The sequence below is a fragment of the Myxocyprinus asiaticus genome, chromosome 36 (genome assembly GCF_019703515.2).
Source record: "Myxocyprinus asiaticus isolate MX2 ecotype Aquarium Trade chromosome 36, UBuf_Myxa_2, whole genome shotgun sequence".
NCBI classification, from domain to species: Eukaryota; Metazoa; Chordata; class Actinopteri; order Cypriniformes; family Catostomidae; genus Myxocyprinus; species Myxocyprinus asiaticus.
In genome coordinates, this window is record NC_059379.1 from 1,809,118 (window position 1) to 1,823,582 (window position 14,465).

Here is a 14,465-nt window from a genome sequence, read left to right on the forward strand (position 1 = left end):
CTCTCAGCCTGACCAGCTGGCTAGTGCCCAAAACCCCTCTAAAACCATCAAACCAGACCAGCCTGAACCATCTTCAGAGTTGGCTGAGACTAGCAAACCACCTTGAGCTTTTTTCACCCAGGTTTGATTTCATTGGGGTCTTTACAATCTAATATTTACCAAGACAGATAAACCATAAGAATATCATAAATTTCATTCAGAAAGAGACTCATTCAGAAGAGTTGAGAAGCTGCTCAACCTCTCTCTCAGTTCTTCAGATAAGAGGCAATGTGCTCTGGCACGATAAGGACTAATAAAGTGTCGTGTGGCGGATCAGTGCTCTGCTTTCCTGTATGAGTGCTGCTTGGACCTCTGAACCAGAAACAGATAACACACACTTCTAACATGCACATTTCCAGCTGGAGCCACAATTCAGACTCAAGTGGGTCACGATGATTTCCTCGAAGACATCAGAGCGTGTAGATACTTCTAATGTTTCTCTCTCATTATGATGAATCACTGGTGTTGTATGGTTGATCATTTGTATGTTTCTTTGGATAAAAGTGTCCTCTAAATATATAAACCTACAGTAAATGAAGTGAAATTAAGCAGTTAAGAAGTTTAAGGCCAAAATCATACTCTGCACAAGTGCACAAATGCGGAAGTGAATGCTTGACACATTGCAAGCGCGCGCTCACGTTGGACATACGTAACGTGCGCTGTTGCGTTATTGTTGCGGTAGCCAGCCTCAGTACTCAAGGGGGCGCTAGAGTTACCTTCAAATGTCTCTGCTGTTAAACGAGATGTGTTATTATTTAGATGGCTCGCTATAAACATGTCAACAGTTTAACTAACTTTAACTTACTTGCTCGGCATGAATCTCTTCAGAATCAGCTTTATTGCCAAGTATGCTTACACATACAAGGAATTTGTCTTGGAGACAGGAGTTTCCAGTGTACAAACAATACAAAAACAGCAGCAAGACATAGATAATAATAATAAAAAATAAAAAATACAACTAATTATACACATACGTACAGACACACACATACATACATACACATAAACACATGGGTAATGCAAATCTAATACAATCTGTTATGTATAGTGCAATTTTTTTAGAGGAATGAAATGGCAGAAGAGGTTGGATGTGTTGGATAAATATAAGAAGGACTACTCTGTGTATTGCACATAGTTATTGCTCAATGGGGCAATTTAACTGTTCATGAGATGGATAGCCTGAGGGGAAAAAACTGTTCCTGTGCCTGACGGTTCTGGTGCTCAGAGCTCTGAAGCGTCGGCCAGAAGGCAACAGTTCAAAAAGTTAGTGGGCAGGGTGAGTGGGGTCCAGAGTGATTTTTCCAGCCCTTTTCCTCACTCTGGAAATGTATAGTTCTTGAAGGGAGGGCAGGGAGCAACCAATAATCCTCTCAGCAGTCCGAACTGTCCTTTGTAGTCTTCCGATGTCTGATTTCGTAGCTGAACCAAACCAGACAGTTATAGAAGTGCAGAGGACAGACTCAATGACTGCTGAGTAGAACTGTATCAGCAGCGCCTGTGGCAGGTTGAACTTCCTCAGCTGGCGAAGGAAGTACAACCTCTGTTGCGCCTTTTTCACAATGGAGTCAATGTGGGTCTCCCACTTCAGGTCCTGTGAGATGGTAGTTCCAGGAACCTGAATGACTCCACTGCTGCCACAGTGCTGTTTAGAATGGTGAGGGGGTCAGTGTTGGGGTGTTCCTCCTAAAGTCCACAATCATCTCCACCGTTTTGAGCATGTTCAGCTCAAGGTTGTTTTGACTGCACCAGACAGCCAGCTGTTTAACCTCCCTTCTGTATGCAGACTCATCGTCATCTCAGATGAGGCCGATGACAGTGGTGTCATCTGCAAACTTCAGGAGCTTGACAGAGGGGTCCTTGGCGATGCAGTCATTGGTGTAGAGGGAGAAGAGTAGTGGGGAGAGCACACATCCCTGGGGGGCACCAGTGCTGATTGTACAGGTGCTAGAAGTGAGTTTCCCCTGTCTCACAAGCTGCTGCCTGTCTATCAGGAAACTGGAAATCCACTGACAGATAGACAAGGGAACAGAGAGTTGGTGTAATTTATTCTGGAGTATAGCTGGGATGATGGTTTTGAAAGCCGAACTGAAGTCCACAAAAAGGATCCTTGCATATGTCCCTGGTCTGTCCAGATGTTGCAGGATATGATGCAATGCCATGTTGACTGCATCATCCACAGACCTGTTTGCTAGATAAGCAAATTGAAGGGGATCTAGAAAGGGTCCAGTGATGTCCTTCAGGTGGGCCAACACCAGTCTCTCAAATGACTTCATGACCACAGACATGCGACAGGTCTGTAGTCATTAAGTCCTGTGATTTTGGGTTTCTTTGGGACAGGAATAATGATTGAGGGTTTGAAGCAGCATGGGACTTCACACTGCTCCAGTGATCTATTGAAGATCTGTGTGAAGATGGGGGCCAGCTGGTTAGCACAGGATTTAAGACATGCAGGTGAAACGCCATCTGGGCCCTGTGCTTTCCTTATCCTTTGTTGTTGAAAGACGTGGCTCACATCATCTTCACAGATCTTAAGTGCAGGTTGAGTAGCAGGAGGGGGGAGCAGGGGGGTTACAGGAGGTGTTGGTGTTTGTGTGAAGTGTATGTCAGAGTGGGTGTGGGGTGTGAGATTGGGCCTTTCAAATCTACAGTAGAACACATTCAGGTCGTCAGCCAGTTGTTGGTTCCCTACAGGGTTGGGGGGTAGGAGTCCTGTAATTTGTGAGTTGTTTCATGCCACTCCACACTGATGCAGGGTCGTTAGCTGAAAACTTGTTTCTCAGCTTCTCAGAGTATCTTCTTTTAGCAACTCTGATTTCCCTGTGTAGTGTGTTCCTGGCCTGATTGTACAAGACTTTATCCCCACCCCTGTAAACATCCTCTTTGGCCTGACGAAGCTGCCTGAGCTCTGCTGTAAACCACAGTTTGTATAAGTCCTATTAGGAATGCACATATCCTCACAGAAACTGATATATGATGTCACAGTATCTGTGAGCTTGTCCAGGTCTGTGGCTGCAGCCTCAAAAACACTCCAGTCCGTGCAATCGAAACAGGCTTGTAGTTCCCGCTATGCTTCACTGGTCCATCTCTTTACAGTCCTTACTACTGGCTTGGTTGATTTTAATTTCTGCCTCTAGGTTGGAAGATGATGAACCAGACAGTGATCAGAGAGTCCCAAAGCTGTTCTAGGGACAGAGCGATATGCATCCTTTATTGTTGTGTAACAATGATCCAGTATGTTCCTGTCTCTGGTGGGGCATGTGATGTGCTGTTTGTATTTGGGCAGTTCACATGTGAGATTTGCCTTGTTAAAATCCCCAAGAATTCTTGAAACTATTGCACCATCAGGAAAGAGAAAACTCACCGTAGAAGAAAGCAGTTTACACTAATGCAGGCTATAGCGCCCCTTGTTTATACTGAGAATGCAATATGTACTCGCGTTGCTTTATGAAGTGTGTTCTGACATGTTTCAAAACGCAGCAACATGCTAAATGGAACATGTCGCTAAAAGTTAACAGTCGTACATTTGCATTGTTTAACCCGATAAAGGAACAGCGATTAAAGGAATATTCCGGGTTCAATGCAAGTTAAGCTCAATTGACAGCATTCGTGGCATAATGTTGATTACCACAAAAATTAATTTAGACGCGTCCCTCCATATCTGTGTTCCAGTGAGACACTTACAATGGAAGTCAATGGGGCCAATTTTTGAAGGGTTTAAAGGCAGAAATGTGAAGCTTATAATTTTATAAAAGCACTTGCATTAATTCTTCTGTTAAAACTTGTGTATTATTTGAGCTGTAAAGTTGTTTAAATCGTCATCTTGATGGTCGTTTTAGAGTTTACAGCATTATGTCGTACAAACAAAGTTGTAACTTCACACAGGATTTAACACACAGGATTTAACTTCACACAGATGTGGTTAGTAAGTGATTTTATCACAGTAAAATCATGTTAACACACATGTTGTTTACATCTTGTTGCTGTACTTTTGAAACAGTGAGTATTTTAACGTTTACAGATTGACCCCATTGACTTCCATTGTAAGTGACTCACTGGAACCGTGTTTTTGCTTTTTTATAAGAAAAGGATGGACAACCGGAAAATTCCTTTTAGGCATTTATATGACCACGCATGTTTTCAACTTAAAGGGATAGTGCACCCAAAAATGAAAATTCTTTCATCATTTACTCACCCTCATGATATCCCAGATGTGTTTGACTTACTTTCTTCTGCTGAACACAAATGAACATTTTTAGAAGAATATTTCAGCTCTGTAGGTCCATACAATGCAAGTGAATGGGTGCCAACATTTTGAAGCTCCAAAATCAACATAAGGGAAACATAAAAGTACTCCAGACGACTCTGGTGGTTTAATCCATGTCTTCAGAAGCAATATGATAGGTGTGGGTGAGAAACTGATCAATATATCTTCTTTTTTTCTTTCTTTTTTTTTTTTTTTACTATAAATTTTGCTCCCTGCTCAGTAAATATCCACTTCAGTTTCACTTTCACATTCTTCTTCTGTTTTTGGTAATTCACAGTTTTAATGCATATAGCCCCCTACTGGGCAGAGAGAAGAATTTATGAAAAAAATGACTTAAATATTGTTATGTTTTTCACCCACACCTATCATATGACTTCTGAACACATGGATTTAATCACTGTAGTTGTATGGATTACTTCTATGCTCCCTTTATGTGGATTTTGGAGCTTACAAATGTTGGCACCCATTCACTTGCATTATATAAACCTACAGAGCTGAAATATTCTTCTAAAAATCTTCATTTGTGTTCTGCAGATGAAAGAATGTCATACACATCTGGGATGGTATGAGGGTGAGTAAATGATGAGAGAATTTTCAATTTTGGGTGAACTGTCACTTTAAGCATTATCGTTGAAAAATTGTGCATCTACGTGCGCTCATTGACATTTGATAAGATGATTTTTAGCTAAAGTCTCAGTGAAAATTGAATGGTGTTTCAAAAAAGCTTTCCTCCAGTAAGAATAATACTGCTGTCATGAGTGCTTTCACTCAGTTCATTCTGCTGTGGATCTTTTGAGGTGGAATAAATGGCATTGAAGACATTCCTGAATTACAACAAAACAAAAGCACTGGAACAATCCCTGTGAAAACACTGCGCCTCAGGAAAACGCCTCTGTGAGTTTAGCGTGCACTCTGGCCAGAGGAATCTGGGCATAGTGGATTAAAGGGATCATTTGGCAGGTGAGCAGATAGCAAATGCATTGAGTAAATTTGATCTAATTAATCAATTAGAAGCTTGTTTCATGGACATGATGGAAATTCTGAAATGCTCACATTAAACAAACTATTGCATTTGCAGTTTCTAATAGGAGCATTTTGGTTTATTGGGTCATTTGTACATTTGTCATTTAATTATTTACCAAGGATGCATTCAACTGATCAAGAATTACAGCCAGCCAAGACTCATGTTAAAAACAACTATTTCTATTGAAATAAAACATTCCTCCGCTTGCAGCAGTGACTCCTCAGGCATTCTAGCAGTCAGTTTATTGTAGATTTTCAGGTAAAGTTTCGTCCGATGCTTTCTGCAGCACTTCCCAAAGATGTCAATAGTTTGCACTTCTCATTGATTTTCCAACCATGCTTTTCTAACAACAGCTCATCCATCCATAAAACTCATTCCTAATCATTTACTACTCAATCTGTGAAGTTCTTTTGTACATTGTACCCTTTTTCTTCTTATGTGCTTTTTTCTATTCAGTCTGCCTAAAATGCCAACATCCCAGAGTTTTCTCTTCACGGGTCCAGATGAAACTGGTGTTTGGCATGTACGGGTCATTGTTAGGACCCGTGAGGAGTCAGTTTCTCAAACTTGAGACTCTGATGTTCTTGTCTTCTTGTTGCCATCCACTTTCCTCAGTTTGATTTCTTCTGTCAAGACAGTAGTGCATGGAATATTCTTCATCTCTCAAAAGAACAAAAGCCTGATGAATTTCTAGAGAGATTTTATTTATTTTATATTTGGAATGCCCAATTCCCGATGTGCTTTTAAGTCCTCGTGGTCATGTAGATATTCGAATCTCAGTTGCCTCCGCATCTGAGACGTCAATCCGTGCATCTTATCACGTGGCTTGTTGAGCGCGTTACCACGGAGACCTAGCACGTGTGGAGGCTTCACGCTATTCTCTGCGGCATCCACGCACAACTCACCACGCACCCCACCGTGAATGAACCACATTATAGTGACCACGAGGAGGTTACCCCATGTGACTCTACCCTCCCTAGCAACCGGGCCAATTTGGTTGCTTAGGAAGTCTGGCTGGAGTCACTTAGCACGCTCTGGGATTCGAACTAGCGAACTAGCGAACTCCAGGGGTGGTAGCCAGCGTCTTTTACCACTGAGCTACCCAGGCCTCCAATCTCTTTTCCCATTTTTATAAGCAAAATTTGACATGCAAGGAAAAAGTGATGCGTAAGAAACACTTCAATACTTTAGCAACTGGAAAAAGATGTCCATACTACATTTACTAGCGCAACCGTTTTCAGCTGTTTTGATTACAAGAAATGTTTCTTGAGTACCAAATGAACATTAGAATAATTTCTTAAGGATTACGTGGCACATTATTTTCAAGGACGAGGAAAAAAATTGAATCTTTACATGAATAAAAATGTTAAACACTTTTTTAAAACAGTAATGATAACTTGCAGCATAACTAATAATTAAGATGGTGTTTTTGATCAATTTAATGCATCCGAGATGAAGAGAACAACAAGTGTTTTCATACCTTAAATGGTAGTGTATATCGAGTCCTCTCTATTAATTATACAACATTACATTATACAACTGTTTGAGGACTCAGAACTCAGTGTACCATTGTACAGATCCATCAGCATCGGGGTTAAACGTATCAGTACTCAACGCTGGATCTGACGACCCTATACGACACCTTTCACATCCAGTATATTTACTGTGCAGAGGAAATTGCAATCAGACTTTTTGTCTCCCACTGAAATTAAAATAAATGTTTTTGAGACGGTCCAAGGCACTGGTGATATATTTACTGCCAAACTCCTTAAAGAACAAAAATTGTCATATGACACGCTTTAAATGCCATCTTTTTTTTTTTCTCCCCTTTTCTCCCCAATTTGGAATGCCCAATTCCCAATGCGCTCTGAGTCCTCGTGGTGGCGTAGTGACTCACCTCAGTCTGGGTGGCGGAGGACGAATCTCAGTTGCCTCCGCGTCTGAGACCGTCAATCTGCGCATCTTATCACGTGGCTTGTTGAGCGCGTTTCCGTGGAGTCTTCACGCTATTCTCCGCGGCATCCACGCGCAACTCACCACGTGCCCCACCGAGGGTGAGAACCACATTATAGTGACCACGAGGAGCAGCCCGTCTGGCCTCAACAATCATGCCACGGTCCAAATCACTGAGATCACATTTTTTTACCTCATTCTGATGGTTGATGTGAACATTAACTGAAGCTCCTGACCTGTATCTGCATGATTTTATGCACTCCACTGCTGCCACACAATTGGCCGTTTAGATAATCGCATGGATGATTGTTGGTGCCAGACGGGCTGGTTTGAGTATTTCTGGGATTTTCACACACAACAGTCTCTAGAATTTACTCCGGATGGTGCCAAAAACAAAAAACATCCAGTGAGCGGCAGTTCTGCGGACGGAAACACTTGTTGATGGGAGAGGTCAACAGAGAATGGCCAGACGGGTTTGAACTGACAAAGTCTACGGTAACTCAGATAACCACTCTGTACAATTGTGGTGAGACGAATATAATATCTGAATGCTATTCTGAGATGCGGGTTGGCACTGTTTTGGCAGCACGAGGGGGACCCACACAATATTAGGCAGGTGTATGAGATGTATGAGACCATGAGTGAAGTTTGAGTGGTACGGCCAAGGGCAAGGCTTTTAGTGAACTATAACGTAAATTTTAGTCTCACACAAAGCTATCATTTGACTTGAGAAGACTTTAATATAGCGCACGAGGTGCTTAGTGCATAACAGCGACTAGAACAGTTTTTAAAATACCATTTGTATTCAACAAAAGAAAGGAAATAAGATAGGTTTGAACAACATGAGTGGGAGTAAATGACAGAATTTTTATTTTTGGGGAAACTATTTCTTAAAGTCATGTGATCAAGCTTTTGATGAGATATTCAAAGTCGGCGCTGGATCACAGACTGACTCTCGCTCTCTCTCTCTCTCTCTCTCTCTCTCTCTCTCTCACTGCAGACAGTGTGTTTGTCAGTAGATTTACGGCAGCTAATATCGTCTGTTTGTCAGGATTTCTCTTCCTAAGGCGGAGCAGAGAATGATAAATGGTTTTCTGCTCACTGCTCACACAACATCTGTGTTCTCTTTCTGCCACTGTGTTTGTCCGCTCTCTTTCCTCATTGTGTTCAGTGTTTGTTATTTTTATAGTCATGCTGAGAGCGTGTGATTCAGATCTCATTGACACCCGACTCCGGGAATCGTGTCTTTCTCCAGTCAGAGCGGTGTTGAGTGTTTCACACGTCAATCCAGAGGCAGTTTGCAACATAAACACCACTCACTTATTGTTAATTCTAGGGCTGGGTAAAAATAAAGGTATTTTCTTCAGTAATCAGCATTATACCACAAAGGAAGACAAGTCCTCTGTCTGGGACGTGAACTCTGGAACGGCGGTACATGGTGTCCTTAAATTTTGTGGCCTTGACTTTTTTCAGCTGGTTTAACAAGCTCAGGGTCTGTTGACCCACCGGAGCAGCGAAACCAAAGTAAACCTGTCCGGCTGTGCCGCCGCTTTTATATTGTGTGTTTTTGCATGTGCCGCTGGCTCTTTTACCCCGTCATGACCAGATGTCACCAGTTCTCCAGCGAATTGTCCTGAACGTGCTCTCATGTTCCAAGATTTGAGCTCAATTCTGAATTTAAGAATCTGCTTTCAATTCGTAAGTGTGAAGGTTTTTTTGTTTTTTGTTTTTTAGGATTTATGCATTTCAGTTTCATTACAAAATTAAATCAAATTGAACTGAATAATCTTGAATAAAATAATTTAAAAAAAATGTAATCATTTAATTTTTTTAAACATTACACAATTCAATTTGATGGAGTTTTGTTATTAAATTAAAATGAGTAAATCTTAAAAATAGGCTAAATATCTTGAATTTACTGCTTTGCAATTCAGAAGAAACTCAACGGAGGAATTTTATTATGTCTGGCACAAGTTTTATCACAGCACATAATTTTAACATTAATTTTAACTAAAAATACCAATTTATTCCTTGAGATATAATGCATTGTTTTTCCCTCAACTCATTAAATCAGCCAATTAAATCATCAGATTTCTTTTATTTTATTACTTTTAATAGTTTGGTCAATTAGAGCATCCTACAAAAATACGTGTTTTTCCAGTGTTGTTATTTATTTATTTTTATTTTTTTAAATATAATGAAATGTACTGTATATAAATTAAACGCATTTCTATAGGTGACATTTTATTACATATTATATGATCTTATGTTTCTAGAGTTAGCCCATATGAGAACATGTTTGGATAATTCATAAAAATGTTTTTTGAAAAAAAATACTCAAAGCATTTATGTATTATTTGTTTTTTGTTTTGTTATTTGTTGATTTTTATCCCCAATTTGGAATGCCCAATTCCCAATGCGCTCTAAGTCCTCGTGGTGGCGTAGTGACTCGCCTCAATCCGGGTGGCGGAGGACGAATCTCAGTTGCCTCCGCGTCTGAGACCGTCAATCCGCGCATCTTATCACGTGGCTTGTTGAGCGCGTTACCGCGGAGACGTAGTGCGTGTGGAGGCTTCACGCTATTCTCCGCGGCATCCACGCACAACTCACCACACGCCCCACCGAGAGCGAGAACCACATTATAGCGACCACGAGGAGGTTACCCCATGTGACTCTACCCTCCCTAGCAACCGGGCCAATTTGGTTGCTTAGGAGACCTGGCTGGAGTCATTCAGCACACCCTGGATTCGAACTTAAAACCTAAAGCATTTATGTGAATTTCTTTGAATTTTGTTCCGTTTAAATTCTGCTTCCTTTTACTCAAATTCTTACTCAATTTCTGAAGCCCAACTCAGGAATTCAGTTGCAAGTTCGATTTTGAAAGGTGGACAACCCATCTAATGCCGCACTAATCCATTTTCAATTGAAGTCTCTGCCTAACATTGTCCTTTTCCAAAGTATGCGGAAATGGGACCGTTTTCAGAACGCTCCATTTTCAGTGGATGAGAACGGCATTGTAATTTCGATGAGATGTAAATGTTGTGAAATTGATGAATTAGTGTGGACGTGGCCTATGAATCAAAGTTCTTGACAGTCTTAAAAATGTTAAATTGTAGATCATTTGAAGTATATATATATATATATATAAATGTGTTGTGTTGTGTTGTGTTTAGGTGGCAGCTCCAGCTGGAGTTTATAACCTGTTGAATCATCTCGGCTTCTCCGAGTTTGAGGACCTTAGAGACTCAACTCTCTCTCGTCTGCGTCACCGCTGGATCCAGCAGAACCATCACGGGCTTCCATTCCGAGGAGAATTCATTTGAGAAAAACACCAGTGCCCGAAATGTTTATATACCCCTTTCCATTGCTGACGGAAAGTGTTTTTAACGTTTGCGTTCACAGGATATCTCCGTCTGGTTTGACTTTCATCATTTCAAAAGTCTTTGATGTATTTTAAACAGAATGAAGCACCACTGTGAGGACCTTTATATAGGCTATATATATATATAAAAAATGAAATTAGATGTTTTGAATGAATATTCAAGATTATGGCATCACATCTGTGGACTGCGGTTATGCAACTTTGTTTATCACATTGTTGTTTATTAATTTGTAGTTACGATTTTATCCCCTGTTTTTCTTTCCATGCAGATATCTTCACATCTGTCTTTTTCAACCTATTTTTAATTAGCTTCAAATGTAGCTTAGTTGATTGTTTTATGTGCGTGTGCTTGTATAGTTTGTTTGGCATGATTTTTATGATTCATTCTGTTCAGTTTTTAACATTTGAAGTGAGGTTGCAGAAACCGGTGTTTGTTTTATACATGCAAAAAAAAAAATTATGATGACGACTTCGACGGTCTCCATTAAAAACAACTTTCGTAACAGAAATGTGCGCAGTTGTTATTGCTGAAACATCACGAGGATTAAAAACTATTATTTTATTTTATTTTTTTAACACACAGGATTTAGATCGGAGTATAATACGCGATTCATTTATATAAAAGCATAAAAAAAGCATTACCCAGCACCATTGTGACCATTATTTTGATGGTTAAAAGTGACAGAAGTTGCATTTACATTCATTTACAGACACAGTAAACCAGTGGCGTTTGGAATTATTTACACCAAACCTTGCACGACTTGGAATTTTTATGTGAATGCAACTCGAGATCTGAGAAAAATAAAGGGAAACTATTGTTATTTGTATCACTTTGTGAAAGAAAGTGCTTTTTGAAGTTGTCTCCAAGCAGCATGAAGTTGCTTTTCTAGTATATAGCATCTATATGGACCCATATGGCTCTCTTTGCATGTAAACAGTCATAACGTATTCTTAGAAACGCTTTAATAGCGTGAGGCATCTGGAGTCGCCGAGCAGCATCCTGCTGTATTCTGAGGGGATTTGGAGTAGAAAACACTGCATCATGGGTAGGATTAGATGCTCATTAGAGGCACTTCAAGAGGTTTGTGGTATTTAATTGTCTGTGGAAACGCTGGAGATACTTCCCAAACACTCACTAACTTGAAAGGGGGCATTTTCTGTGATGTCATCGCGTGGTTGTGCTTGAATTATGCACAGAGGCAAAACACTCGACAGAACACGTTCACATGCATGGAGACTAGAATATCCACAAGAAATGAAGCAACACAAATGACCAAAATACACATCAGATCAGCCAAACCGATCAATCACAAAGCAATATATATGACCATATGGATCAGTGCTGTAGTTAGTGTTATTTACTAAATCAAGACTATTGCTCATATTTTTGTTATTGATTTAAACAAACCACTAACCATAAATATTACATTCCGACACATAATTTAATTCGTTATTGACCAATAATCTTAACCTGTGCCGAAGCTTCAGGTTCAAAAGTGGTGCATTGATGCCAAATCGGCATTAATTTGGTGTGTAGTAACTAGGGCTGTCAATTTAAGATGTAAATTCAATGGGATTAATAATATAAGTTCAAAAAATGAGCGCTATTAATCATGTCCCGGACCATAATAAGGAATATTCCTACCACCATAGCAATTCAAGTTTGAAGTACCACTTGTTTTCAGCAGGGGGCAGTAAGCGAAACTCCAGGATATATTATAAATTATATATATCTGTTATATTTATGATAATTTAAATATGACTATAATTATTTAATCATACATGTGATTTTTGTTATTTGAGGGGATTACTTATTAACTGCAATTAGATTAATTAATCGGCATATCATGTAATTAATTCAAATAAACATTTTTATCAATTGACTGACAGCCCTAGTAGTAACCAAAAAGGCACAATTTTTAAATTTCTGGATGCTAGATGACAGCATTTGACAGTGAAGATAAGCGGTGAACAATAAATAAAATTTTGGTCTGTTCCTCACATAAAGCTAACAAGAAGACTCTGAATATAGCGCACAGTTCATATGGACTACTTTATTTTCTTTGACAGCCGTTGTCACTATGAATAGTTATTGCATGGAAAAGAAAACTCTTTTCTAAACATTGCATTTTCAGTGGAGGAAAACGTGGTTCGTGTGGATGAGAGGTGTAAACGTAGCAAATAATTAGATTAAAAAAAAAACTTACAAGTGGGTGTGGCCTAGCAGCGTTCGGGTTTGGAACAGCGTGAAGGTGAGTACAAAATTACCGAATTTTCATTTTTGTGTGAACTATTTGTTTAATTCGAGGATGTCAGTCCGTTGCAAACACCCCTCATAATTCGCACCCTACATTTAAACATAGTTCAAAATAGTTTAGATGAGTGTGAGCTGATTCGGCCATGGGTGGAAAAAAAACGTCTGCATGACCTTTCCACCGTAAAGTGTTAATGGATAAGAAGATCAAAGTGTGTGCGGGTGCCGATTCCTTCGTATAGCCTCCTGTTGGGAACGGCGGATTAATACCACGCACACGCTCCCTTTGAAACGCTGATACTCCAAATCTCTGCTCTCTCTCATTACGTGTAGCCAGGGCCGTAGCTGGGTTTTCTGGGGCCCCTGACTGTATATTGCTTTGGGCCCCTTTCCTATTAAAAAAATACAGTTTAGAATTTGTTATGGGGCCTCCTTGGACCTGTGGGCCCCTAAAATCATTACCACCTTTCACCCCTCTAGCTACGGCCCTGCGTGCAGCACAGGTTTATCTGCATGTACGGAAGTTGTTAGGGGTTTTATCAGGCTTTGAGCTCTTAGATTAATGAAAGTGAAACCAGATCACTGCAGATTAGAGATGTTCAGTGCCAGAGACTGAGTAGAATGGGACAAGAGAGCAGAATTTAGCTTGGATAGATTCAAAGCTCTTGATCTGTTAGGTTGCCAAGTTGAATTCCCTCTTCCCCTAGAATTAGGATTGCAAACATCTTAGACAAATTTTGTGCCACTGTTAAAGGAAAATCCTGTTATTGTTTACCCTCATTTCATTCCTATGGAATACGGATCCTGCCACGCAATAAAAAATGAGGTCATTCTGTCTTCAGTTGTGGCTTTTATCGAAATTGCGGCATATAAACTCAGAATTGCGAGATATAAAGTCTATAAAAGCTTGCATTTTGCGACTTCATATTATGCAATTTCAACTTTATTTATCAGCGTGACAAACTAAATTGTGAGTTAATATCTGGTAATTACAGTTGAAGTCAGAAGTTTACATGCACTTAGGTTGAAGTCATTAAAACTCATTTTTTTTAACCACTCCACAGATTTAATATGAGCAAACTATAGTTTTGGCAAGTTGTTTAGGACATCTACTTTGTGCATGACACGAGTAATTTTTCCAACAATTGTTTACAGACAGATTGTTTCACTTTTAATTGACTATATCACAATTCCAGTGGGTCAGAAGTTTACATACACTAAGTTAACTGTACCTTTAAGCAGCTTGGAAAATTCCAGAAAATGATGTCAAGCCTTTAGACAATTAGCCAATTAGCTTCTGATAGGAGGTGTACTGAATTGGAGGTGTACTTGTGGATGTGTTTTAAGGCCTACCTTCAAACTCAGTGCCTCTTTGTTTGACATCATGGGAAAATCTAAAGAAATCAGCCAAGACCTCAGAAAAACAATTATGGACCTCCACAAGTCTGGTTCATCCTTGGGAGCAATTTCCAAATGAAGGTACCACGTTCATCTGTACAAACAATAGTAAGCAAGTATAAACATCATGGGACCATGCAGCCATCATACC

At 39.9% G+C, this 14,465-nt stretch overlaps 1 protein-coding gene across 4 annotated transcripts in view; it reads left to right on the forward strand.

Annotated features, from left to right (window-relative positions):
• Positions 1 to 11,472, forward strand: part of pald1a (phosphatase domain containing paladin 1a) — a 129,623-nt gene extending 118,151 nt beyond the window's left edge. For 2 of the 4 annotated variants that reach the window (XM_051673591.1, XM_051673590.1), the window contains exon 20: positions 10,454 to 11,471. In XM_051673591.1, coding sequence (XP_051529551.1) covers positions 10,454 to 10,603 — 150 coding nt within the window. In that variant the 3' untranslated portion in view covers positions 10,604 to 11,471. Of the gene's footprint in view, positions 1 to 10,453 lie in introns of all 4 variants that reach the window. The other 2 variants (XM_051673592.1, XM_051673594.1) reach the window with 1 other exon arrangement.
• The last annotated feature ends 2,993 nt before the right edge of the window (positions 11,473 to 14,465 follow it).